The sequence below is a fragment of the Tyto alba genome, unplaced genomic scaffold, assembly GCF_018691265.1.
Source record: "Tyto alba isolate M040663 unplaced genomic scaffold, T.alba_DEE_v4.0 Super-Scaffold_2, whole genome shotgun sequence".
Taxonomy (NCBI): domain Eukaryota; kingdom Metazoa; phylum Chordata; class Aves; order Strigiformes; family Tytonidae; genus Tyto; species Tyto alba.
The window spans coordinates 55,858,904-55,886,464 of record NW_024881282.1 but is presented as its reverse complement, the minus strand read 5'-3'; the positions used below and the strand labels follow the sequence as shown (position 1 = coordinate 55,886,464).

The 27,561-nt window shown below is 37.5% G+C and overlaps 1 protein-coding gene across 4 annotated transcripts; it reads right to left on the bottom strand.

Annotated features, from left to right (window-relative positions):
• Nucleotides 1-1,824: 1,824 nt before the first annotated feature.
• On the bottom strand, nt 1,825-27,488 carry RPAP3 (RNA polymerase II associated protein 3). 4 transcript variants are annotated; one of them, XM_042792371.1, is made up of 18 exons: nt 27,287-27,344; nt 25,113-25,163; nt 24,861-25,019; nt 24,125-24,265; nt 23,514-23,636; nt 21,309-21,436; nt 20,579-20,700; nt 20,131-20,201; nt 18,997-19,128; nt 17,458-17,585; nt 15,706-15,827; nt 15,213-15,283; nt 14,955-15,071; nt 12,698-12,909; nt 11,304-11,499; nt 10,547-10,644; nt 9,192-9,296; nt 1,825-8,117 (listed from the first exon to the last, which is right to left on the bottom strand). In XM_042792371.1, the coding sequence occupies exons 3-18, from the start codon at nt 25,011-25,013 to the stop codon at nt 8,060-8,062; spliced, it is 1,977 nt and encodes a 658-aa protein (XP_042648305.1). In that variant the 5' UTR covers nt 25,014-25,019; nt 25,113-25,163; nt 27,287-27,344; the 3' UTR covers nt 1,825-8,059. The 4 variants fall into 4 exon arrangements, with proteins under 4 accessions (XP_042648305.1, XP_032855761.2, XP_032855760.2 ...); XM_032999870.2 differs by having other exon boundaries at nt 9,196-9,296; nt 27,287-27,343; XM_032999869.2 differs by lacking the exon at nt 25,113-25,163 and having other exon boundaries at nt 9,196-9,296; nt 27,287-27,488.
• Nucleotides 27,489-27,561: the final 73 nt, after the last annotated feature.

The following is a 27,561-nucleotide window of genomic DNA, read 5'->3' as shown; positions in this document are numbered from 1 at the left end:
AGGCCTTAAAGATCACCTCGTTCCAACCCCCCCACCATGGTCAGGGACACCTTCCACTACATCAGGTTGCTCAAAGCTCCGTCCAACCTGGCCTTGAACACTTCCAGGGAAGGAGAATCCACAGCTTCCCTGGGCAACCTGTGCCAGTGCCTCACCACCTACACAGGAAAGAATTTTTTCCTTATATCTAATCTAAATCTACCTTATTTCATTTTAAAACTGTTACCCCTCATCCTATCACTACACTCCCTGACAAACAGTCCCTCCCCATCTTTCCTGCAGGCCCCCTGTTACTACTGGAAGGCTGATATGAGGTCTCCCTGGAGCCTTCTCTTCTCTAAGCTAAGGAACCCCAGCTCTCCCAGCCTGTCCTCATAAGGGAGATGCTCCAGCCACCTGATCATCTTCGTGGCCTCCTCTGGACCCACTTGAGTAGGTCTGTGTCCTTCTTATGTTGGGACCCCCATAGCTGGACACAGTATTCCAGGTGGGCTCATGAGACTGGAGTAGCAGGGGAAAATCCCCTACTTCAACCTGCTGGCCACACTTCTCTTGATGCAGCCCAGGACACGGTTGGCTTCCTGGGCTGCGAGCCCACATTGCTGGCTCACAGTCAGTTTTCCATCCGCTAATACCCCCAAGTCCTTCTCTGCAGGGCTGCTCTCAACCCACTCATGGCCCAGCCTGTATTTGTGCTTGGGATTGACCCGACTCATGGTCTGACAGGGCCTTGCACTTGGTCCTATTGAAGTTCATAATGTTCACACAGGCCCACCTCTCAAGGTCCCTCTGGATGGCATCCCTTCTCTCCAGTGTGTTGACAAACTTACTGAGGGTGCATTTGATCCCACTGTCCATGTTTCCAACAAATATGCTAGGCAGCACTGGGCCCAATACCGACCCCTGAGGAACATCATCTCCTGCATCCCGGGTGATGTGATTTGTCAGCTGATGGCCCTACCTCCATCACAGCCCAGAGAGATGTACCCTCTCTCCCCCCTCACAGGTGGGCAGCTGAATCCTCCTCACTCCAGGGAAAATCACTGAGTCCATTCAGACCACTCACAGAAAGTGTTTTACTGGAAAAAGGGAAGTTTCTCCTCAGTCTCTCTAAGCATTCAGTCCCACATCATCAGCAGTGGGGAGACTGTGCCACACATTATATATTTAGATTGCAAACCCCAGGAGGAAGGACTTCGTGCCATCATGAACCAGTGACCACAAGTTGCTGCTACAAGTCCCTGTTCGATACCCACAGGGTGTTTGCCTCAGCCAGGGCTCTGTGAAAGCCAGGAAGACAAGCAGAAAGCAGAGCCCCAGGGGCTCACAGGGCTCTGTATTCCAAAGAGCACAACAGAGTTACAATTTGAACAAAGCAGGCAAACAGTTAATCAAGCTGCAAAGAGTTTGTTTTACCCAGATATCTCTGAAATTCAAGACAGAAATGAAGTAGAGGTTGCTTCTCAGCTCCTCAGAAAGGCTCCAGCCACCTAAGATCCCACTTTGCTGGGGTCTGTACCCATTTTCAGGCAGCATCAAGTCACTTGCAGCAGCATTTTGAGTACGTGGGGGTGGGACACAGGACAAGGGCTTTTTCAAGGTCAGATCAAGCCAAAGCTTGACAGTTGTAAACCAGTGCAAGGAGAGAATCTACTCTCCCCTACTTTAATTTTAAAGCCTAGGGATGATAAAAATTTAAACAAAGATGATGTTCTCCTTAAGCTCAATTAATGCTTGCAGATTTTTGAGTGAGAAATGCCGACTTTACCAATCAATCAGACAAGCTTGTCCACAGAAGAATGAAATATGAAGCAGAAGAAAATCTCAGAGGTCTGGCAATTTATTTCATGTACTTTCTTTGTTACAGATTGTACGGAAAATATTCCCTAGAATGTTTTTACCCATCTGTTGAAAATATACACACATTTTCACTTAAATACTGCATTTAATAAGATGTAACCCTGTAATAGCCTTGCTAATTTTCACAGTCACCAGAATCCAATCATAAAATGCAAAGACAAGGACAGAATTGGAGCCCTCAAGGCTCATGTGCTACATGGTGTTACACACAGGCTTTGGTGTACAGCAGTAGCTCATTACTTATTTCAACAGTCTGAATTTCAGGCTATTTTAGAAGTTGGCAGCATTTCCACTTCCCAGCAAAGACTCTGGAGTACACTTTTCTGAAGTCAGCAAAGCGTCCCTGATTTTTCCAGAAGTGATAGCAATTCATTATAAACCAAATTCAAGCACCACTTGTCAAACTGAGTACTCAGCCTGGTGTAGCCAGAAAGACACCAGATTTTGACGTAAGGAGTCAGATAATATTCTCCCATCTCAATCACACCTGGGCAAATCAATCATTTAATCTCTTCTCTGCTTTTTGGTGATATTTGTACAGACTGCTGATTCTTTAGGAAGGAAGTTGCTTCTAAGTACATGCCCTTGCAGCCTGAAGTACAAGCAGTCATTCCTGTAATACATTGTAAAAGTCAAAAATCTGGAGGTTTTTTTTTTGTTTGTTTGTTTGGGTTGGGTTTTTTTTTGTTTATTTGGAGGTTTTTGTGGGTTTCCTCACTTAGACTCCAATCTGCTGCTCAGCTCATTGTGGCAGACATGTCCAAGAATGTAACCACAAAACAAGACTTTAATAGTTTATACAGAACATCAATATGTCCTATCTCATCAGTCATCAGGAAAAGGAAGACTTTTGTATACTCAGCTATTGGTTAATGTAACCAATATTTGTGCCTAATGGTATATTTCTTGCTTTAAAACCCAGATAGACTTATTTGGCATTAAGGAACCAGAAACCAAACTTATCTTTTACCCTGCTATCTTAAACTTTATTAATGCAACAACTGTCACAAGACAGATTGGAATGACTATAGTTTGAAGATGATGTCTGGAAAGCAAACACTACTTTCTGCTACTATGAAGAAAGAAGAAATTCCAGCGTATCCAACCACAACTGAACTCAGCAACCACTTGAATAGGAAATAAAGAGGGGAAAAAAATGAATTCCCTTGGTTTCTATGCTGTACTTGCTTCAGTTTATAAAGCCAGACATTAGAGTGGAATATTCCTACATAACGGAGCCTGAAGAAGCACAGCTGTTGGAAGGTTGGAAGGAGCTTTCACAAACAAAGAGCCTTGAGCAGAAATTTTTAGTAAACTAAAAGGAGCCTTCAAATGACACTTAGAGGCTGAGCTGCTTGTAACTAATGACAGGAGAGGGAAGGCAGTGGAGAATACAATGTCTCAAACCTGATGGAAAACAAAGGGCACAGTGAAAAGGAAGGCTGAAATTCAGAGAGTGAATTGGCACATGGTGACAGATGTAATGAGAATGATCTGATACAAACAGATCATGTGAAATAGTACAAAGAAAAAGGAACAGACATGCATAAAACCCACACAACTTCACTGCTGCAAATCAGGCTGAACTGCATACTTAAGAGATGTGACAACAGTGAAAAACACAAGTTCACCCTTTATTCCAAAAGTTGTATTTCCTCTAAGCCTAACCAGCAAAGCAGATAAAGTCAGACTAATCACTAATGCAGTGCCAGGTACTTTGTCAGACTTGCACTTGCTAATATTAAATGAAGACTAGATTCAAACTTAAGATGTGTTCCTGAGATGTCAGGCTAGTTTCCTTCTCTCAAGGATAATGAATAACAAAGGATTTTGCAGGGTAATTTTGTCCTCTGAATAACACAACCCTTAGAAATACACATTAAGGAAGTTACTAAAGCATCTTGCAAAGGCAGCAGTGATACAATGCAATTCAGAACATCACTGGCTCTGTAAGATCCAAGAAAGAAAAATATAGTGTGACTGACAGCTGCTACAAAAGAAAAGCTGCAGGGTGAATCTTACCTGGGGAGAAATGAGAGTCAACAAATGTATAGCCCTATGCTTTTATTAAGGACCTTCTTGCTACTCCTAGAAAAGCACTAATTTACAGAAAGAAAAAAAACAAACTAGTGGCAGAAAGCCTCCTTGGCTTATAGTCGCCATCAGATGGGACATCGGTGGAAGAGGGAAAAGAGAATGTCTATTTAATGAACCAAATGCTTAGTTTCTAATATTGACAGTAATCTCAAGCTGCCTAGACATGACAGCACCTAAATGCAACTTTGAAAGCTTCATGCACTTAGTCTTCTCTCTACTTCCTCTGTTCTAACTCTGCTCAATAATATTTCATAGGAGGAAAATCTAAGGGTGGAAAAGGGTACAGGAGACCTGGCAGCTCCCAAATAAATTATATCAAGATAACAAGCTCAAATCATGCCAAAGGAAAGGATAGCAAGTGTAGAAAGGGACCAACCTGACCACCAAAGAGCTTTTCAGTGATCTCAGAAGAGAAAAGCATAAGTAATGGAAATGAGGATAGATTATATAATAATTATCAAGTAAGAGAAACAAGACAACTCAGGGGCCATCCCAGAACCAAAAGAGGAAAACAAAATAAACAGCAGTTGAGGAGAGGAAGAAGAGATTGCTCTGTAAGTGTACCTGTATTAAAAGAAAAAAATCAAGGGAAGTGTCAGTTATGCAAGATGGAAGAGAAACAACTGACAGCTGATGATATTAGAAATGAACTGTTCGATGGCTGTTTTCACTTCAGTATTCCCTAGTGATGGCAACTGTAAGCAACTGTATTCACATCATTGACAAAGAAAGACCTCTGCCTAGTAAAAGAAAAGAATGGGTTGGAATGCAAGCTTCTTGAAGTTCGATGTTCACAGGTTCTCTGGGCCCAAAAGACTTCTCTATAAGATATGTCAAAAATTGGTATGTTAATTCTCTATTAATACTATGTTAAAAAAAGTAGCCTCCAAACCAGTAGTAGTACTAGTAGTTATATTTGAGAATTAGACAAGCTGAAATGTCTATTTTTAAACAGAAAGAGAGAGAAAATGACAAACAGCAAAAACTTCCTGACCGGAGTCAAGACCATTAATTTTAAATTCTAAAAAATATTTTGGAACAAGTACTCCATCTGTCCTCATTTATGTTTTCCACCGTAACTGACCCAAGTTGGCCAGGAACAAGTTATGTTAACATATTTTCTTTCACAGTAGTATAATGACAAAGCAGTAGATGAAGTGTCTTTATCCTGACATCTGAATATCACAGGACATGCTTATAAGCAAGACAAACACAGTTCAGATGAAACTATTACTGTATGAATGCAGAGCTAGAGTTGTAACAAAAGAAAAAAATAAAATCACAGTCTACTATCAAAATGGAAAGCTGTACAAATGCTCTGTGGAAGCATGTCTTAGGATCACTTCCATCAGTATTCTAACAATCTAGATTATGAAATCAATAGACAACATGGAGTTTGAGTGTCTCTCAGATATACTGGAGGACAACTTTTAAAAAAATTACCTTGACAAGTTAAAAAGCTAAAAAAAACATTTAATACTTGTAAGTAAAGGCATCATTCAAAAGGTGAGTCTGAATCAGTCACTGACTGCAGTAAACACGATCTCAGATTTTTGACACCTTGAATGCCATAATACTGCAAAGGGCTATAAATTATTTCACACTGCTTAATTACCTCACGCTATTTACCTCAAAACTTCTTTCCACTGACACAATAGGGACGTAACCATTGAGGTGTTGGATTTAAAAAAAGAAAAAAACAGAAGAAAAAAAAAAATCTCCCTCTCTCCCCAAAAAGAATTCTTGATCTACCTCAGATCTATAAATCTTCTCAGCATTTCATTTAAGTCTTTAATTCAGATATTTGGTAATCTTTAACCATTTATAAGGGAAAAACACTGCCATCTCCTGGAACAAGTGAAGCTAGCAGTTCTCTGAATGCCTGCGTTCTGCTCTCCATCTTGCACTATTTTCTGTGCACTTAAAAGGAATCTTGGGGACTTTGCAAGTCCCCATCAGATGTAGCATTTAGAAATACAAGCAAAAGGCTACAGTAGTGTACCACTTGCAAGATAAAACTTCATGGCCTAAGTTTTGTAGCAACATGAATCAGGTCCACCCATTTACCCCACTGAATTCTACAAGCTCGAACAGCTTCCTTTCAACCTTCCTTACCACGTGCAAATCCCAAACAGAAATCTCCATAAAAGCAGGAGCGGGACCAGAGACCAAATGTAACACCTTATTCTCATTAAAAGCATAGCAGACTGGATGGAGTTGTAGGTGACTCCTGGCCTACAGTTTTCAAATCCTTTTGCTGTCATCTTGCTTTTACTGTCAAAGATCCATTCCATATTAACAAGCACCTGTTTTCATCTAACAACCTTCAAGCAGCAGCTTCTGAGAAAGTACCAAATGATCTAGTAGCGTCAGCTAGTCAGGTATACACTTGTGCTCTACACTGAGCAACTCCTAGCAGCCCATAAGAAGGTACACAGTATCTACAAAGGTATATAGAATTACCTTGGCATCTACTCCCCCCCTCAACTTTTATTAATTACAACACTATCCCAATACATTTTACAACATGGGGAAGAAACAGCCAGTTGAGACACGCCTAGTACTAACAGTTCATGGGATAGGTAAGCTGCAAGCAGCGTTACATAAAGGCTCTGCCATTTCCCCAGTAACACTGGCTATTCCCCTAGTGCTCAGTTCCAGGGCTAAGAGGAAGCTACCTCAGGGATCTAGTGCTCCATTCATGTCCGTTGCTACCCAGCCCAAGGATGTAACTCAGTTACTGTTTTGTTTTTGGTTTTGTTTTTTTGTTATTTTTTTTTTTTAACTGGATTATATCTGAACTAGGACATTACACAGCTGAAAGTGTTTTAAAATTGGTTTTCTAACACTGACTACATTCATACTTTTTCCTATCAATCCATTTTGGAAGGTTGAAGTCTTTTTGAATGCTACAGCTGTTTAATCACTCCTCTGAATGATTAAACTTGCACAACTACCGAAACAAAATCATTACTGTCAGAAGGCTTCCACAGTCAGAGTAGCATCATTAAAGATCATTAAAGCACAAGGGCTGAACTGGGATGAAAGCAAACCGACAGAATGTTAGTATCAGGAGGATGAAAGAGACAATGGTCAAGCCTTGAGACGGGCAAATTTTTAGATGCCACTACTTGGATACTACAGTTAAATCTTGCAATATAGTTGAAAAGTGCTGTTATTTCCTTCTTCTGGTCATGTGAACAGTATGAATAGGTTATTATTAATGCTATTTCTTATCTAAGAATTTCAAGTGATTTCACGTATTTGCCTTCTTCATACTGGAAAGGTATTCTGCTTAGCCTTCCTGAGGCTTCTTAGGGGCTTTAGCTGGTTAGGAACAACTGACACAAAATGTAAGTTTCATTAGAATATTTTAGAAGTACCCTATGAAGATGACAAGAAGTGTTTTTAGTTACACTTTTAGCTTAACTCTACAGTATTTGGCTTCTTTCTATTCTGCAATTACAGTTGAGGTTCACAGGAACCTCTCAACTGTCAATGTTAAAACTCAGGTTTTGGGTAAACTCAAACAAAAGAACTCTGGAATTTTTTGGCCATCATACCTCAGGTTCACTTTGCATACTGCATGTTCTGATGTGGTATATCCTTAGAGAAGAATGATTTAGGAACCTTAATAAAAAAAAATTCCTTAATTTATTATCTTCAATTCAACATTCAGTTTATTTTCTAAAATAAGAGACATGCACATTTGTAATATACACCATTTGATTCTTACCAAAGACATGTTTATAAATATTTATTTTTCCTTTTAATAAAGATCTCTATCTACAGTCCTAATCCTGATTGCCGAACTGCTCAGTTGTTTTTTTTCAGGCAAACAGATTCCACTGAAGACAATGTAGACCTGTCTAGTTTCAGGTGCTGGAAAACAACTGTACCTGCAGAACTAGGTAATTATCTCTCTCGACACTTGCCATTTGGCTAAACCAAGTTTGAGAGTTTCATTACTTATACAAAAGCAACAAAACTCCAGTCTTTACAGGCTTCTTCAGCTGATTTCCAGATGAAAGAAATGCAGAAACAGAAATTTACACGTCAGTCATGTCACTATGAGAAAACACCGTATTTCTTCTCCAATTCTTCAACAGAAGTATCTTTCAATCCTGTGTGTTTCACATGATTGAACAATACCTGTGCAACTGTAAAAGAAAATACCAACATAAACTTTTTGTTATTCACACTTTTACAGTAAATTAGTCCAGAGTAAGGGTTCGATAGCTGAAATATGAGTAAATTTTTAGAACTACTGAGAGGATGAAAAGAAGTAGCAAAGGGAAGCTCTCGCTTTGTTCTGATGCCCACGAGCTGCCTAACACCATTTCCTTAAACAGGTTTACAACCCTGACAACATAAAGAGACAGCTTTTATTTTGTTTACTATCTTGGCACTATGCCATTAAATGCAGAAGATAAAAGTTAATGCCAGATGGCAGATAAAGCTTACATCAGGTTAAAGTCATGAATGCAATTCATAAGAGAAATTTACTTGCACTTCATTAAGTCAAACAAGTAATTTTATTTTAAGGAGATTCACCTATCAAAATTTTGAAAGTATAATGGTTATTAGTGAAACTCAGCTGTAGACAGTAAATTTGACATTATTTGGTCCCAGATAAATGTTTTGCTTGTAAGTGTCTCACTGATACATAGTCTGTCTGGTGTGCTAAATAAAGAAAATATTTGAGACAAAAAAAAAGTTTTATAAACAATGAACTCAGGCCAATGTCCACTTGAATTGCAAACTAATTTAAATGATGTCTCAAGAACAGGACAGATGACCAGGCCGAGTGGTTTAAGAGACGTTTGCATTTGTTTTGACAAAGGAAAATCAGGATTGCCAAGAAACAGTCATAAATTGTGGAAACTGTGTAATTTAGATACCTTGTATCTGAATTGCAAGGTTTCATACAACTTCATAAATTTGTAACATTACCAGCTACAAACTGAAATGCTAGAGAAGCTTACTGTATCAGACTAAAATGCACCAATAAAAACAAGAGGACTTAGCTGCAGTTTTCAAGTCTTAACAATTAATAAGGAATCAAAAGATTAAAAAAAATTACATGACATTCATATTAACTTAGAAAACAATCAAAAAAGCTACATAACTAAACTGATTATTACATAGAATAAATAGCAGCACTAAATTTTACATCTTTCTTGCTAGATTCTACCGTATCACAAATGAAGTTTAAAAGGACACTACTGAATCACTTACTTTTTTTCTCTGAGCCTGACATAAACATCACTGCCATATCAAATCTTTTTAATTCAGATAGCCTCTGGAGGATTTCAAGGATGAGTGATGGCTCCTCTTTCCTGAAGAAGATTATTAGAAATATAAAAATAACTACTCCTGATTAGAAAGATTTAACAGCTGCAAGCAATATTAAAGACTTCAGGAACAAGAAATTAAAGGATCAATGGAATTCCCTTCTCTTTCTTGCTCATATTCCCTGCTTTCCTTATATTTCCTGTTAATTCTTCCACCCATGAAGCAAAAAGTCAACATCCAGGAATCTTTATGCAAGTATCATTCTGATACAGAGGAAGAGTGAAGAAATATAAAAACCTAGACTGATATAAACTGACTGTTGTTCATGTACAAAATAGTCATTATATGATTTAATGCTTACATCTTGCCATCACATCACCATTTTTATGCATACCGGGGTGTGTGAGGTGAAGTGACACCTGTGGCCACAGGAAGCTCAGCAAAAATGTCTTTGTTACAAATACTAACAAGTAGTAGTATTTTTTTTTTCATAACTTGTCCTGCCTCCCTCTAGAAGAAATGTCTTACTGTAAACAATTTCAACTTCCTAGCCTTTACGTGTCACACCACCAAACGTAGGACCGTATCTCTTAAGATGTCACGTTTTACCCACATCATGGATATTTTCTTTTAAAGAAACCGAGGGAAAGGCTAACATTGATTTATGTTTGCTTTTTACCATAAGACACTACCTTAAAAACATTCTGAGTGTGTGCTCTCAAAGTAATTCAGAGAAGTGGTACACTGCCTCTGACAGGCAAAATGAACTTTAAGACTCAAATGGTAGCATGGATAGAAATTTCAGAAATAATTGTCAGGTCCTGTCTTATCAGAGCTTCTAGCTCCAATACACATTTACTACAGGCTACTGTAAAGTGCTATCATGTAATTAAAAATAAAAGTCAGAATGCATCACAATAAGCACTGCACAAATACTAAACCCTCTATTTCTCAGCTTTAGTAAGTTAATATAGAAAACTCATAATGTGCAATTATATGTGATAACAGAACATACACAGTAATATGAACAAAAATTATTTCATACAGTCTTATATTCAGTTTCAGATTCACCAACATACAGTAAAGACTATTTATTTCTTTACTTCCTTTCCATCTGATTTTTCAAGATACGTTTAATTTCTTAAGAAGGAACAATTGAATCATTGCAATTATTGCATCATGCTCATGTAACTCTACAAGCTGGAAATAATTCTGTAAGCCAAGGGGGGGCGGGAAATGCAAAAAACCCAGAATAGCAATAAGCAACGTACAACAAAGGACGAGTTAAACTTACTCAATGTAGAAATCATGTAGAATTTTCAGTATCTGGTTAAACAAGTCTGGATCTAAGGATTTCTGAAACAGTTTTGGATAAAGCGAAGGCTCTATTTGCTTTGGAAAAATTAAAAAAAGTGTTATTTTTAGGCAAAAAAATAAAGTTGAGTCATGAGAATATGAGAATCATAAATTAATTTTTAGGATGTCTTGGACAATGCTGGAATGCATAAAAGCAAAACCAAAGAAAAACAAATCATTTGCACTATTTGACACTGAACATGAGTTTTGGGGGGGTTTTGTGATGATGATTGCTAACTTTTAAAAAGAATTCTAAGCAATTTTTTTTCAAAATATGTATAAGCAGAAGTACACATTAAGTAGATTGATGTGTTTCAAGGACTTGTTCAGTTTAAAGAGGTAAGAATGTTTCTATGTCTAATTACCCTAGAAGCATTCATTTGAAAGATCAAAATGTAACACGGTTACTAATGTATATAAGTCTTCACAGAATCAGGGCCTATGTTTGAAAGAAGAGACAGATTATGCAGAGACTGTACTCAAAGCGAGGTAAGTGAGAAGTCAGGCACAAGAGGAGAAATACTCAAATATGGATCAAACTACTTAGTGTTATGTGAAGGCAATTAAAGAAAGGGACTACTGTACACTTAAGACACCCTAAACACGGCTACCCTTCCCACCTAAGTTTGTGCTGTTTCTTCAATGTCAGTTGAAGAAACTGCCCAAGCACTTTTAATCAATACTACATTTCATACCTTCAGGTACAAGTACATATTTTCTGGGCAGTCTTTCAACTTCCTGAAGTCAGACTCAAGCTGGAAGGAATTTGCAGGAATAGCAGGGACTGGAGAAATAGATTTAAATGACCTTTTGATTTCTTTTTCTCTCTGTTTGTTCACAGGGAAAGATGGATGCGACACTGATGAAATTCCTTTCACATTAGCAGGAAGCCTGCAGAGATTTTGAAACATGTAATCAAGAAAACATTTAAGGAAATCCTACACCAAGACCTAACTGGAGATCTTTCAATTCATTAAAAAAAAACTAAAATACTATAATTTTTTTTTTTAAATAATGTACTCTAGTTTAAGCAAGTATCTAAAAAACCCCTTCAAATTAGGGAAGCTTTATACTTGATTCATCTTTTCTTAAAAAAAAAAAAAAAACCCACACCTGCAAATACTTACAAATATACTCAGCCCTTTTCTACTTTGTTTCTGGAATTAACTGCATTTTATAGCACAGATTTCTACCACACACAGCTGCAAAAAAAATAATTACATTTTCTGCAATTTCACTATGCAAAACCAATAACCATGTCAAATGAACAAACTATTTTCAACACTGATTACAGTGGAGCTATTTTTTTTGTCCTATAATTTGCCAGTTAAGTCCATTTATTTTTTGGGAAGTTATAAAATGGTTAAGAAATATACTTTTTTTCTTCAACACTTCACAGTAAATCCATCTGACTGAGCTGAAAAAGGTGGGTGAAGGAGGGTGTTTCTCAAAAATTCTTCAATCAAAATTCCATAAAATGTATTTACTATTAACAGAATGAGATGATGCCAACTCATACAGAGCTCTCCTCAGCAGCCAGCAAGTAGATTTCCAACACTCTGCAAGGATAAAGCTAGGATAGTGGCTTCAGCCTAGTTTCAGCCAGACTTGAGTTTGTCTAGCTAACACAGTGGAACTTGCAAACTTCAAGCAAACCTGAAGTTATCAGCTGGCTGCGCAGCAGAGGAAAGAGTGGTGACACTCATCTGCTCCTTTTCTCTCACACAACTGGTGTGCAAAGAATGCTTGAACTCTGCTCAGCATCTACTCTAAAATATTACAAATAAAAAACACATCTAGGGAAGATGAAGTGCACAAGGAAGAGAATATGGCATACAGGAAAATATGATTAATTTCTTTATATTTGAAATGTAAGAACAAGACTAGTTTTCCACCTGACACTAAATAGATCATACTTGTCTCAAGCACTATGCGATCAAAGGGCACACGTTAGAAGTGCAGTTTCTTGCAATATTTTCTTTTTAATTCAAATTCTCCAAAGTATGTTTGATACCTCATCACATGTAGGAATCTGAAGATTACATTTCTTACATATATTACATAAGAGGATCAGGATTTTTATACTTACTCTAATGGTGATGTATCACTGATTTCTTCTATTTTCAAGTGCTTTGCTTTTGGAACGTCTGTTGTAGTCAACTGATCATTCTGATCCAGACTCTCTGTTGTTTCAACACTCACTGAATTCCTCCAGTTATTGATGAAAGCAGTAGAGCTGGGCACATCACTATTTGGTGTGTCATCATCAATTTCTTCAATGGGTATTCTTTGCAGAGGCTTCTAAACAGAACACATAGGTCATGTCATGTGTGTAGCCTCAATATCAGTGTATATACAGGCCTCAGATAAACAGCTGTGTTTAGTTTTAAATAATCTCATGATAACCAGTTTCATCCGTAGCACTGCACATGAAAGATACTGTCAATAAAGATAAATGGCAAAAAAGAAAACTTCATGACATTCTACAGAAGTCTTATATGATCATTTTATTGCTTTACCCTCATAGACCACTGTATCCTTACTCTAGAGGATCTCAGAATCTGTATTCTGTTTTCCCAGTAATAACAAAAAATTTAGTTAATTTTTTTTCACCTACTAAGGTAGAATGGGCAAGCACTACCATATATTTTGACCAATGACCCGATCAAGCTTTTTAATCCAGCTAAACAAGTATCCATCCAGCAACATGAAAATTTTGAGATATCTAACTCAGCCCTGCTCATTGACCAAATTACATATATCATAAATCAATTAATTCTACCACTAGAGGACACGCTAACTAAAATGCTTCAGCTCGTTTAATCTCTGTACTATTACCATTATTTTTGGCCATTACCTAGCACCACCTTCCCAGGTCTTACACGGAAGCACCATTGGGAGGTGGGGGGAAGAAAAGAATTAATTGCTTTCTACCTTGGAATTTCATGTCCTGAACATAAACATAGCCTATATTGCTCTAGAAATACAGATGCAAATACACACAATTAAACATACTCAACAATATAGACTTCTAGATGTGGCAGATTTCTCTGACCAACTCTAACACAATCCCATCAAAGTGTTTATAGCAGTTTGCAAACAGCTTTAAATCATGAAAAAAAAAAAAAAAAACAAAACAAAAAACCCAAACTGTCTTGTTGGTGTACTGACAGACAATACACAGTTTGCTTTGAAGATATACCATCTCATCATTGAGCTAAAAATGGGAGGCTGCCTGATGGAAATGAAACAAAACTAGTGCTCTCTACAATCCTTTGGCAGTACTAAAAGCACAGATACCTTAACTGAATAACAAAAGAAAGTAACCTAGTGCCTCCACTTAATGTAGCAGCCATACTGAAAACTTAATATAATTGTCTAGTATTTCAGCCACTTCACAACAAATTCATTTAGGTTTCTAGAAATATCGTATCTAGTTATAGAGTGCATAATACTCTGCCATGCCCACCTCCCCCCCCCAAAAAAGATCAAAATAAGCATGCATTTTCTACAAAAACTATCCATCTGAATTATATATTTAATGGAGGTAAACAAATATTTTGAAATTATCAAGAGCAGAACACTACAGTACTCCATACAAAGCATGAGCATGCTTTGTATTTACACAATTCACTGATGAATGTATAAAGTTTAAATGTACTAAAAGGGGAAACCTAACATATAAAGCTGATATTACTCTCTGTATTACCATATTTTGTCATACATAACTCATCAATCTGACTATAACCACTGACAATTCATAGTCCAAAAATACTGCCTCTCGAAACCCAATACCTAGCTATTCTACCCTTTATGTGGATGAAAACACAGGCTCAAGACTCTTGCAATAGCCTTAGGTGACACCAGTGTGTGTCATGGGTAGCCACAGGTAGGCGACATAGCGTTACCACTACAGCTGCTATAGAAACTGTAAACAGACAAAAAGAAAGGGAGTTTACCCAGAGCTTTCTCAAGTCTGCAAACAAACCAGAGAGTTCACTGCCTCCCCTTTATTCTCAACTGCAATGTTATCTCTGGACCCAGGACAGGGTTCTGGGGTTGCCTCCCCACTTCATATTACAGATAGCGGCATACACCGCGTTTCCTGAACGTGGTACTGTAGGTTGAATGCTTACACCACCGCTACTCTTACATACACATGCAAATACTGAAGTCATGTTATTCAAAAAACATCAAAGGAGTAAATCTGCAAATTTTGGGCTTTCCACAAGCAAGATTTATCTATCAGAAGTTAGTCTACATAAATAAGCAATAAGTGGATTTTAATTTTAGTTGCTACTTTTCCCATCGTTATGGAAAGCAACTCACAAAACAAAACAACTTACTGTTGATTTCAGATGCAATGGATTATCAATCAGTTTCACTATATTTTTTATTTCTGTTTCTTTTATCAATACTGCAGGATATTCTTGATGAGTCCACTGTTCTTTCTCAGCTAATTCCTGAAGGAAAATGGTAAATTGTCCAAACGGTCAGAAGTGTGAGGAATAATTATAGGATATGTTCAAAATTAAATAAAGAATGAAGACATTCTATCACTATAAGCTTACAATAGAATTTTAAAAAAGCACAAGTATACATACATTCCTTATTTTAGTGAGTTCATTTATTGCTTGTTTATTTCCAGGTTCCAGCTTCAGAACAGCTTCAAAATCTGAGTGAAAAACAACACATGAAAACTACAGACTTCAAGTTACAAAGTACTCCTGGCAAATTTTTAAAACTACTATTTTCCTTTCACATCTCTAACGTAATTAAAGGCAGGTAAGTAACCCTAATGCTTATATATCATGACCTAGTTTTTAAACACATTTTTTCAAACCATTTTTTACTACTTATCATAAGCAACAATAGTTGTAATTTCATCCAAAACTGCCTTCCGATCACGTGGATATCTACACAAAAGGTTTTGTACATATTTAATGAAACACAGCAAAATCCACCATTCTTAACTTTTGCACTGATAACCTCAATTAGTCAGCAGTTGATTTAATTGCTATTAGAAGATCAAAAGTAACCCAGATGTTCTTATACTCATTGCTTACCTATCATAATTAAGCTAATTTAAAGTCATACCTTGAATAGCTTCTTTTAGCTTTCCAAGAGCAACTCTGGCAGCTCCTCTTCTGGCGAAGGCTTTAGAATAGGAGGCATCTAAGAGCAGAGCTTGGGTACAGTCATTTTCTGCCTCTTCATACCTCAGCAAAAAAATTAGTACAAAATTAATAGTCAGTTTCAAGAGGCAGTTTCAACCGAAAAGACAGAGCTACCCATAAATAATTAAAACATGATGACAGATCTTAATTACTTATATATATAAATACACACCATTGAGCTAAAATGTAAATTAAAAGTAAAGTTATAAAATACAATTTCTCAGTATCCTGAAATTTCAGTCAAATCTTCTGGTATCTCATGACACACTGCTCTCTTTTTATCATGACAGAGAAATTCACTTCCTCTGTGAAAATAAATACTTAAAGCCTGTTGTAGCAGAGTCCACTTTAAACATTAAGTAGCCTTAAAATGAAAGTCAGCATCATATCTTTATACTTCTGAAAAACAGAAATACCATTACAAACAGACAAAAAAAAAAAAAAGAAAGGAGAAGCAAGCATATATGAGAATAAATTTCTCTACATCTGAATTTCTCTGACTTGGCCTTTTCTTCATTGCAAGATCAAATCTCTTCATGCCACTTATATTCAGTTATATTAGATGATGATTCCATTATGTGCATATTGATGTATTTTCATTCATTTCTCTTCTCCTCCTTCAATCTATCATTAAATTTAAAGAAACAGCTGGAGGTTTTTTTCAGTTCTTATCGATTCTAGAAGCGTATAAGAATACCAATGAGCTTCTGTTGCAGTCTATGTTTGGGTCCTCTTTGAAACATAAAGACCCATGAATCACTGATTTATCACACAGAATTGATTTTCTTTGCTTGGTCATTCAATTGAAGTATCACTTCCTCTGATTCTCTGAGAACAATATTTGCGTTATGATGTTTTCTATGGTTTCAGTACCAAATTACAAATGTTGACTCAGAAATACTACCTGTGCAACCTGTTTAATAATCTCATAATTTGAAGTCAATGTATTGTCTCTACAGATAACCAGTCATGTAGTGTTAGAACAGACGACCAACATAATGCTCAGCCCTTTGCTTCTCATGCTACCAGTTTAAAATGTCTAAACTGCCATATCATCGGGGAGTCCAAAAAAAAATTCAGACTTCAAAAATGGTCATATGGAATTTCTCTCATTTGCTAGAAAGCATGTATTTCCTACTGTTACTGGATTAATTTGAATAAAGCTTAATTAAAAATAAATTATACATATATGTCTCCGTTAGTGGAGTTAAAGAAAAAATATTTTAAAATATGACAGTTTCCAGAAAAACTTTCTATCCATTCCCTCTGAAGTCAGAAGTTATAATCTGCTTCTTTTTACAGTGCAACATTTTCGTAGCTGACTGGGTTTTATAGTCAAGACATAAAGCTTTGGGCGTATCTTTTGAAAAATATAAGAATATCTAGAATTTTACACACATAGAAGAATGAAAATCAAACTTCAGAATCTGTAATTTCATGCTGATGCTATTTTATTCTCTCAGAACTTCCTTTCTATGAAATGTATTGTAAGATCACACATATTGAGCATTTCTCTCCCCCTTACTGTTTTCAACATGATTTATTCTATAGTGAATTCTAAAGAGTTAGAAGGAGTGACAGTAACTTAACCTGAGTGAAAATCTACTGAATTATTCTTCCATCTAGTTCACAACAAAGAAAGAAACAGTCTAGCACATGCAATCCTACTTACTTTTCAATCTTTAGATAGGCCATGGCTCTGTTAGCTGGCAGAAGTGCATTGGTGCCATCTGCTGCTATACCACGGGTATAGCATTCTATTGCAGACTCATACTTTCCTTCTTTGAAATAACCATTACCCTGTAATATTTAGGTTAGAAAAAAAAAAGCATTGAGAAAGATCTAGTGCAATAAGCCTTTCTTATCCTTTTTAGTAGACAGTCACAATGTCAAGAAGGTGGATCACAAAGAACACCCACATGAGGGGACATATTTATGGTATATTTCTTACTATCTGTTTGGAGACAGACCACAAGAAGTATCTTCTTTTTTCTAGTACTTAAGGGATAAAACATTTTTTTCTACATGCAATAGTTTTAGTGCAGACTTAAGTCTGTAACTTGTGATTTACCTTTACTCCTGATGTGCAGAATAAGCCACCCATATCTCCTGATTTTAAACACAAGCTGAACAAAGCTGAACCTTTACAATTCCCCTTTTAAGACAACTTTCTGCACTGCACAGATCTGTTTTTATCCTGCTATGTCCATGAAACTGTTACCTCAAATATTATTTGGGCCCCAATGTTGCTGTTATTTTCTCGTTAATGCTCCATACAACAAACTTACATTAATTTTTGTTTGTTTTAAAGAGACTAAAATTATCTTTTGTTTCTTGATACTAATATAAAGCCATGTATTATTTTCTCCACTACTACTCTACTCACTGGCAAAAAAGCCAAGGCCACAGTTCAGACTTGACATGATCCATGCTGCCAGAAAAAGGCTCACAGTGAGTCAACTCTGCTACCAATGAAGTACTGCGCTAGACTGAAATTTCTCTTCTGCGGCCTTTTCAAACTTCCATTCCTTTAACCTACACAATGTATGCTATCATTCTTGTCCTACTAATTACCTCTTACAACCAGTATAGGAAACCTGAATTGATAAAAAGTCAGAAGTTAAATAGCTAGGTAAGAGAACAGAAAGAAAATTATGTTTTAATTGATAAAGTTATTTCTTAATTGCAACAGTAGGGAGAAGGAGAAATCAGTAAGTCAGTTCTGAGTAAAGACCATGTATCAGTAAAAATAAAGTTTTATTGTCAGTTTTCTGTACTCCCTGAAGTCCTTTTCATAACTACTTTTTTTACCGCGTAATCAGAGGTTTGAAACACAAGATATAGTCCACAACTATACTTGTATAAGCAGGGATCAAGATACATATAATACTGGAGAAATGGGATCTTTGTAAAATGAAGTTTAATCTCTACTTATCTTACTACATATTTGAAGTTTATCACGTATAATTTGGACTGTAAAATCTATCTTGTATAATTATTCCTCCAGAAGAATCCAAACAGAACTTCACTGTCCCACTCCCCTCTCTACAGAGCTCAAAATGGGAAATAATTAAGGTTATATCAAGGATAATGTATTTATAAAGTTCAAGACAATATCAAGATTAATTTACACATTTGCATAGCTAATAGCACAACACAATACTTCTCTCTTTGCTAGTTCTCTCCTGATTCACCAGAACCTTTGACTTACCAGATCCTTCTCTGTAATAGCCTTCTGCTTGAGCTGCTGCTCTTCAATGCGCTTCTTCTCTTCGTCTGTTAATTCTGGTCTGACCATGTCTTCAAACTCTTTCTGTTCAGAACTTTCTTTTGATGACAGAGCCTGCAAAGATGTAATTTTTTTCCTCAACAAGTACTTCCCCCACTTACACGTTTTCATATAAATTACAATTAATTCTAAAACTTTCAAGATTCAAAAATCTGCCAAGCATTTTAACAAAGTACCCGTGTTCTAAGTTGCATGCAGACTGAAGAGATTATTCTAAATTGTTCTGAAAATGTATTTCTATGAGACACTGTGAGCCAGAATCTTAATAAGCAAATAAATAGTATGTAATTTTTGAAGCACAATGTAAAATGAACCATGAAACCTGCCTACATATATTCCAATTCACAAAACATTGATTTCTTCAATTACTGGAGACTCTGGGTCTTCATTATGAAAATATATTTTTCAAGCACTTTCAAAACTACAGTTGAAGAGGTATAAGCATATTTACACTGTAATGATAGGTGAGCTTATATTTACTAAGGTCATCATAATGAACATTCTCTCCCTGTCATGAAAGGGTTCAGACTTACAGCAGAGTATTATGTCCTGCTAGGCATAAACCCACTTTGTGGGTTGTCAGACCACAGCAATCAGTGGAATTACAAGAAGGCTAGCAGGTCAGCTTTATACACAAGTTCTCTCATATGTAGTGCTACCTTGTACCAAAATACTAAGCATGCCTGAAAAATCTGCAACATTAACACAGGAGGCAGAAAAAACAACTCAAGGAAAATTAAAAAAAAACAAACAAACAACAAAAAAAACCACACACCCCCCCCCCCAAAAAAAAAAAAAAAACAAACAAAAAACACCACAAATGTTGGTGCACACATCCAGCCTTTGTCTGCTAATCCACCATTACACTGGTGTTTGCATACATGCTAGTTAAACCAGAAGAAACTCAACTACAGATTTTGACTCCAGTGAACTTCAAATGCCAGAAAAAGCACATGAGATTTTGTTGAATTCAGTTCTTGTTACAAATACAAGTTGATACAGATATAAACAGAACAGGTTGTATTAATTTACATTAGGGCGTATTAATCTTATTACCCGATCAATTTTCTTCAGTTCATTTTTTGCTTCAAAATTGTTTGCATCCAGCTCTAAAACTTTTTCATAATCTATTAAAAGATCAGAAAACAATGTTTCAGGTAGGAACTACAGGCTAGCAACCAGAACATAAAAAAAAAAAGCGTTCTTTTGAGGTAACACTTTTTTGTAGTTAGCTAAAAGGCCAGAGCTATTACAAAGAACACATTATTCTAAGACATTTAAAGCTGAATTATTCTAGAACTTTTAATACCTACAGTAATCATTTAGACTTGCTGCTTGAATTTTACCTTGTTTGAAGAATATGTGATATGGTATTTTATTTATTTGTTTACAGGAAAAGAAAATTAAATTCCTACACCAAATAAGCAAATGACACAAGTTTTAATCAAGCAGATAAATTAACAGTTTGTACATATTTTAAGGGAAGAATTTAAAAAAGACCCACCTTCTTTAGCACCTTGAAGATTTTTCAAAGCAAAGCGAGCAGCCCCTCTTCTGGCATAAGCCTTTGTGTAATTTTTATCTAAAGCAAGTGCTAAATTGCAGTCAGATTCTGCAACAGAAAACCTATCAAAAATACGAATTAGTTAGTTTGGACACATCTAGGTAGCAAAATACAAAACTTCATCAAGTCAGTTTACTCTGAAGCTTAATGGGTTCTCTCTAAAGTGGAAATCTTACATGTTTCAGAAGGGCACAGAATAAATATTTAAATATCTCTCAATTCAGAACACATTAAAACAGGAAAGAAAAACAGAGGTCACCAATCTCTACCAAAATAGAAAGAATAACCAACTCTCCTATATCCTCTCTTCCCCCAAAACAAATTAAAGCTTTAGAAATAGACCTCACTGAATCTGAAAGGCAAATTAGATACTGAACTTTGTCTCTTCCTTTTTTTTTTTTTTTTTTTTTTTTTTTTTTTTTTTTTTAACTCTTACACTGTAATACAAAGACCATGAACTTCCAACATGAAAGCAGAGGAAAAGAAACTACCAAATTCCTTATCCTGGCAATTCTTATTTTACTTGAAATTGCAAAGCAGGTTGCAACAGCAGTCTTACACAGGCTGTAATACAGCATGATAATATAATCAAGACTTAAAACCAGACAAAAAATCTGAAGGTAGCATTCAAAAGAATAAAATATTAAGGATTTAACAATACAAGTCTTACTTTTTCATTCTATAAAAAGCCGATGCTCTGTTTGTGGGCAATACTGGATTGTATGGATCAGAATGCATCCCTCTAGTGTAGCATTTTATAGCTTCATCAAAATTCCCTTGTCTAAAATAGTTATTACCCTGTGAATAGAAGAAAGTCTTATTAGCAAATTACTGTACACTGACAGACACATTACTAATTCTTGGTGAAAAAATTCAAAGCTTGTATTTTAGCAAACATTTTTCTTTAATATCTCTCACAAAGTACTGCTTTACTGTAAAACATTTAGCTAAAATATTCTAAGTATCCTGTATTAAATATTTCTCATTATTTATGCAATAACAGGGCTTTATTTTCAATATCTGGAGGTCATTTCCAAAAACCTATAACAAGCACATACATAGCTTCTTAAATTGCCACAGAGAATTACCGAAGTTTATTTTGAGTTTTTAGTAATTAGATTGGGCATCTTTGCTTTCCAAGGTAAATATTCTCACTTCTGCCTCCTTTGGGACACAACTTTAATCTTGTGTGCCCTCAACTGCTTCATTGCAGCCAAGATGATAACAGTCAAAGACATCTCAATTCCTCAGTGTAGACTGCAGATTATACAGCAGGCAAAGAAGGCAGATGTCACCCATGCAGACAATAAAAAAACCCTAAGAAACAACTGAAGAAAAGTGTGGACTGACAGATGGTGTTAGGTGATTGCTTGTAAACAAGTTTCTCAGAGATACAGAAGTCACCATACATCTAGCTTCGCCTATCTCACATGGCAATGAAGGATGAGCTAGGTCTTGCCGTATTCTACTTGTGAAATAAGGTACAACTGAGCTGGTACCAACTTGCCATCCCTAAGATAGGGAAGACATACAAATTCACCCATCATTCCCAGATGTAGTGGCCTCACAAAGGAACTAATCTTAAATTCTTGGTGATTTAGTTTTTGGCATTCAGCCCTCGTGTTGAGGTAAGCACCAGTTTGATCCACATGGCAATTCTATACAACAATCCATCTTCTCAAAGCAAAAAAATACCAATACATTACATCAAAAGTGCACATTAAACAGAGACTGACAGGCTTTGCTGCAATTGGTGATGGAAAGAAACAGAAAAGCAGTGAGAATTTTGCATGTTGGAATAATGGGCAGGAAAACAGACACAGAAAATTCCAAACAGGCAATTCTTCCACCTGAATTGTCTCAGTGCACAATCTTTTAAAAGAAACTATGCAGGCTCCTACGTCTAACTCGCTACTTTGAAAATCATAGATTCATTTAGGTTGGAAAAGACCTTTAAGATTGAGTCCAACCATTAAATCTAACACTGCCAAGTCCACCACTAACCACGTTCCTAAGTACCACATCTACATATCTTTTAAATACTTCCAGGGATGATGCCTCAACCCCTTCCCCGGGCAGCCTGTTCCAATGCTTGACAAACCCTTCAGTGAATAAATTTTTCCTAGTATCCAATCTAAATCTCCCCTGGCGCAACTTGAGGCCATTTCCTCTCATCTTGTTGCTTGTTTCTTGGGAAAAAAGACCAACACCCATCTCACTATAACCTCCTCAGTAAGGTCTCCCCTGAGCCTCCTTTTCTCCAGCCTAAACAACCCCAGTTCCCTCAGCCGCTCCTCATAAGACTTGCTCTCCACACCCTTCACCAACTTCGTTGCCCTTCTCTGGACATTCTCCAGCACCCCAATGTCTTTCTTGGAGTGAGGTGCCCAAAACTGAACACAATATTCAAAGTGCAGCCTCACCAGTGCCGAGTACAGGTGGACAATCACTCCCCTAGTCTTGCTGGCCACACTATTTCTGATACAAGCCAGGATGCTGTTGGCCACCTGGGCACACTGCCAGCTCATATTCAGCTGGCTGTTGACCAACACCCCCAGGTCCTTTTCCGTGGGGCAACTTTCCAGCCACTTTTGCCCAAGGCTGTAGCATAACATGGGGTTGTTGTGACCCAAGTGCAGGACCTGGCACTCAGCCTTGCTGGACCTCATACAATTGGCCTCAGCCCATCGATCCAGGCTGTCCAGATCCCTCCATAGAGCCTTTCTACCCTCAAGCAGATCCGTACTCCTGTCCAGCTTGGTGTAGTCTGCAAACTTAGAGGATGCACTCGAACCCTTCGTCCAGATGACTGATAAAGATATTAAACAAAACTGGCTCCAATACAGAGTATAACAAACAGTTATAATGCTATAACCTTTTCCTTCTCTGCAAGAGCTTTTTCTGCATCTATACGGATTCCATCTTCTTCAGAGTCTGATTCTGGAGATACAGAATCATGAATACTATCTTCTTTATCAAGTTCTTCAAGTATCTTATCCTGAAATCAGATAAAAATAAATTATCTTCATTATAATTTAATAACACAAAATAAATCAAGCAAGACTTTAGGAGAAGTAGTGCATTTTTCAAAATCTCTATTGCTTAAGTCCTCTTTACCAAGAAGTATTCCACGCTTCAAAAGTGAAAGATCTATCCTCTAATACTGCCAGCTGTGTTTAGTCTTATATTCTTTTACAATTATGACTTTTTAATAGATCTATCCTTATCTATTTGTTATTTTTTCCTTAAAGTCAAATTCAAACTGCTGGATGAGAGCAGAATCAATAGAAAACTAGTATTTCTCAATATTCCAAATTTTAAACACATAACCTTTTTGGAAGAAAGCTACTTTCTATGTTCATGCAGTACCCAGCACAATCAGTAAGATACTGACTTGTGGCCTGAACTCTCAGTACTATAAGAAAATCTTATTTAAATAGAATCAACAAGGGATGAGACGCTTAACAAGCAAATATTCTGACTCACCACATCAAGTTTTCCCCATGCTTCATAATCATAAGACTTGATTTTGTTTTTCTTGTTCTCCTCAGTGGTTATCTTTGAAGGGACTTTACTTTTGCTTTTCTTATTTTTCTTAAAAGCCTTGTTTCGAATTGGTGGCAAATTCTAAATGGAAATAAGTTATTTATTATAAAACAGATATGTGAAAGTTACTTGCATTGAAAAATCTATAGTACCTATAATCTAGATATAGTATCTGTATTTCTGGTTAATTTTGTGTTAGAAATCCAAACACCAAGCTGTTCTCAGGAACTCTACAAAACCACTAAGGTCAGCAAGTATAAATCTTTCAAAAATAATAATATCAAATATTATATGTATGATATAAAGTTAAGTTTTAGAAGACAAATCTCTGTAGAGTGTCACTGAAGTATGACATCAATATATTAAAACTCACTAATAAATAAGTAATACTGATGCTGCAAACAGAAATATTCTCATAGGTCTTCATGGAACTGATTAAAAATTTACTGGCCCGTCACCTCCAGAGGCTGCTGCCCCACAGCTGTTGGTGGAACAGTTTACAGAGGAATCTTTGGTCTGCTTCAGATGAGGAATAAGTCAGCTGGGTTAGCTCATACCTTCTGTACAGATATTTTAAGTCAACAGAAGTAATCCTGCTGAAGCAAAAAGTAATTACTATAAACTATCACATTATGTATCACAGAGTTAATATTGACACTGGATGTGTGATTTTTACCTCTTCTGGGACACCGCTCTGTTTCCTTAGTTCAGAATCCACTTCTTTAATATCTTTTTCCCAGCTCTCCAATTCTCTCATAAAATCCTGAAGCTCTTCAGCATTTTGCTTTATTTGCAGCTGTAGTTCCAACGCTTTATTTGGTGCACTCATTGTAATCTGCCAAATTTCAAGGAAAAAACTTTCTAAAGAGAACTTGAAAGTATTTACTGAAGGAAGCTAGCTACTTCAAAATGAAGAAGTCTGACTTACATGCAAGACAGGCTTCCCAGTAGCACACTAGGAACAATAAATAGTAAGAGACTAAGAAGAACCATAATTTAAATGTCTTTGAAAAAAATAATGGGAAGCCATATTATTTAGATAAAACAAAGTATATCAGAACAAACAGTAAGTCATGCTTTCCTAAGTGTAATGTAAAGCACTCAAGTCAACGAAAACCCTGAAAGTGATAGCAAGGTGATCTTAAAGGAGTTTCTGTAGCGTTTCCCAGATGATAGAAGAAAAATTTAACATGTTAACATTTATGTTTTAACAAAAAAAAAACCCTCCCAAAATGAGTAAGACATACATGCTGCCTTGTATCTGAACAGAAACAAGACAAGACAAGACATCTGACAAACCAACTCCCAAATGCACTTTTGGCTCCAACAAGTACACCTAAAGACACACATGTTTTTAGCACAGGAATGAGTGAACACAAGGTGTTTTGTTATGAAGTCTATTGAATTACAAGTCCAGAATATACTTTGAGTGTGCTCTTTGCACACATCTATAGTCCTCCAAGTCCCTAAAATACAGTTTAATTATTAATACTTAATAGCCTTCGTAAGTTTTGCTCTCTTTATTTTTTAGTGTCTTAAGTGAAAGACATGTCATTATCACAGAAATATCAAGTCACGAGTAAAAAGAAACCTTAAAAAAATTCTTGGGTGCTATTCAGAAAAAAACCCCCACATTTGTGCACTCCATAGCACAAGAACTTTAAAGGATGAAGAAAACATATTTTGAAAACAACCATGATTAAGTAATTAATGATGAACTAAATAGAAACTTAAACAAAGAAAGATATGAATGGTTGATAACTATAGCCTCCTGACTGAAAGAGCTTCAGGTTCAGTTACAATCCTCAGATATGGGTAAATAAGCTATTTACAGAGACAGCACACACAAAATTTTTAAGGGAGAAAAAGGACTGGATTTTTTAATTTACTTTTAACATCCAGTAAGGCAATAACCTAATAGCACAGAAATATAAAGATTTATGGACCTAACAAAGCTAATGACTTCTGCAACACAATGCGCTGTCCATAATTCTGGACAAGAATCTCATGAAAGATGGAAAAACACACTGTATGATTACTAGTAAACTAATGCTATCAAAGAAGAAGCTTTTCCATCCTCAGGAGTAAGCAGCTGTGTAGATGCCCTGACGCACCAGTTGTACGTCTCCCTAGTTAGCTCCTATACACAGGCGGTAACATGCTTACCCATAGCAACATGTTTTTCCTAAAAATCTCGTAAATATTTGGTCTATTTGAAAAAAAAAAAAAAAGTGGAAAGAAACTTTAGGTGAAGCCAAAAATGCCTATTTTCCATCATACTTCCAATTTAGGTCTTCATTATATTTTTTTTTTTTTCCACCTACAACAGTTGCCCCATACTGAGCTGTCTCTGCAATACTCGGCCAGTTAATTCCACAAAACCTGGGCATGGGCACACGAAATATTCCACACAGCCTAGCACACCCTGGCCAACGGTACCTGGACCAAGATGCTTCAAAGGACGCATGAAACTACACTGTGATCTCCTGAACTTTTTGTTTTTGCTATCACTGACTAAATAATACTCTTTACACATGTGAAAATCTAACGCTAAATCTAGCTGTTTGCCTTCCGGCTTTCTCAAGCGTCTTGCACAAGTGTGTGAGGTAAGCCCGCCGCTCCTGTTACCCACCGGCCAGCCTCACGCTGCTTGCTGCCCAGAGCTTAGCAACGACCTTAACCCACGCGTTAACAGATTTTCACGCCGTTTCCAGTACGGTTCTCACGCTTTTACCCGAGTCTCAACGCCAGGGCCTTCCTTCACCTTACCCAACACCCGAGGGCTGCCTTGGCCCAGCGACCCCCCGGCGGAGCAGCCGCACCGCCCCACGGGCCCGGCCAAGGGCCAGCGCAGCGGGCTGGCACCCCGCACCGGCAGCGAGCCCCGCGGCCCACGCCGAAGAAACGCCCGGAGGCGAAGCCAGCCCGCTTAAGTTCCAACACCCCCTCCTCCGCCGCCCCAGAGTTACAAACGCGGCCGTGATTCCTGCAGGGTGGGCTCCTCACCACACCCCCCCCCCGCCGCCCGTGGGCCTCGGGGAGGCGGCCGAGCCGAGCCAAACCCAGCCGGGCACGTCCCGTCCCGTCCCGCCGCGGCCTCACCTGCGCCGGGTCCCGCTTCTTCCTGCCGCCGCCGGACGCCCTCCCCGCGCGGCCGAGTCGCCTCCCAGAACGCAATGCGGCGCCGCGGCCCCGCAGCGGGACAGGGACGGAGAAAGGGAAGGGGACGGTCCCGGCGCCCCGACAACCCCGTGGCAGCGGCAGCAGCGGGAGAGGGAGCGGCAGGGTCCAATCAGCGCATGCGCCCGCGGTCCTCCGCGCCGCTTGGCCACGCCCCCTCCGCCTCACGTGACGGGGAGCTGGCCCGGCGATTGGCG

Excerpts from the sequence above, each read along its gene's own strand:
- RPAP3 (XM_032999869.2), bottom strand. The coding sequence starts at position 25,013 with ATGAGTGCACCAAATAAAGCGTTGGAACTACAGCTGCAAATAAAGCAA. Across the intron at positions 24,266-24,860 it reads AGAGCGGTGTCCCAGAAGAG|AATTTGCCACCAATTCGAAA; the intron begins GTAAAAATCACA and ends ATTTCCATTTAG. Across the intron at positions 21,437-23,513 it reads CTCTTGCAGAGAAGGAAAAG|GGTAATAACTATTTTAGACA; the intron begins GTTATAGCATTA and ends TTCTATTCACAG.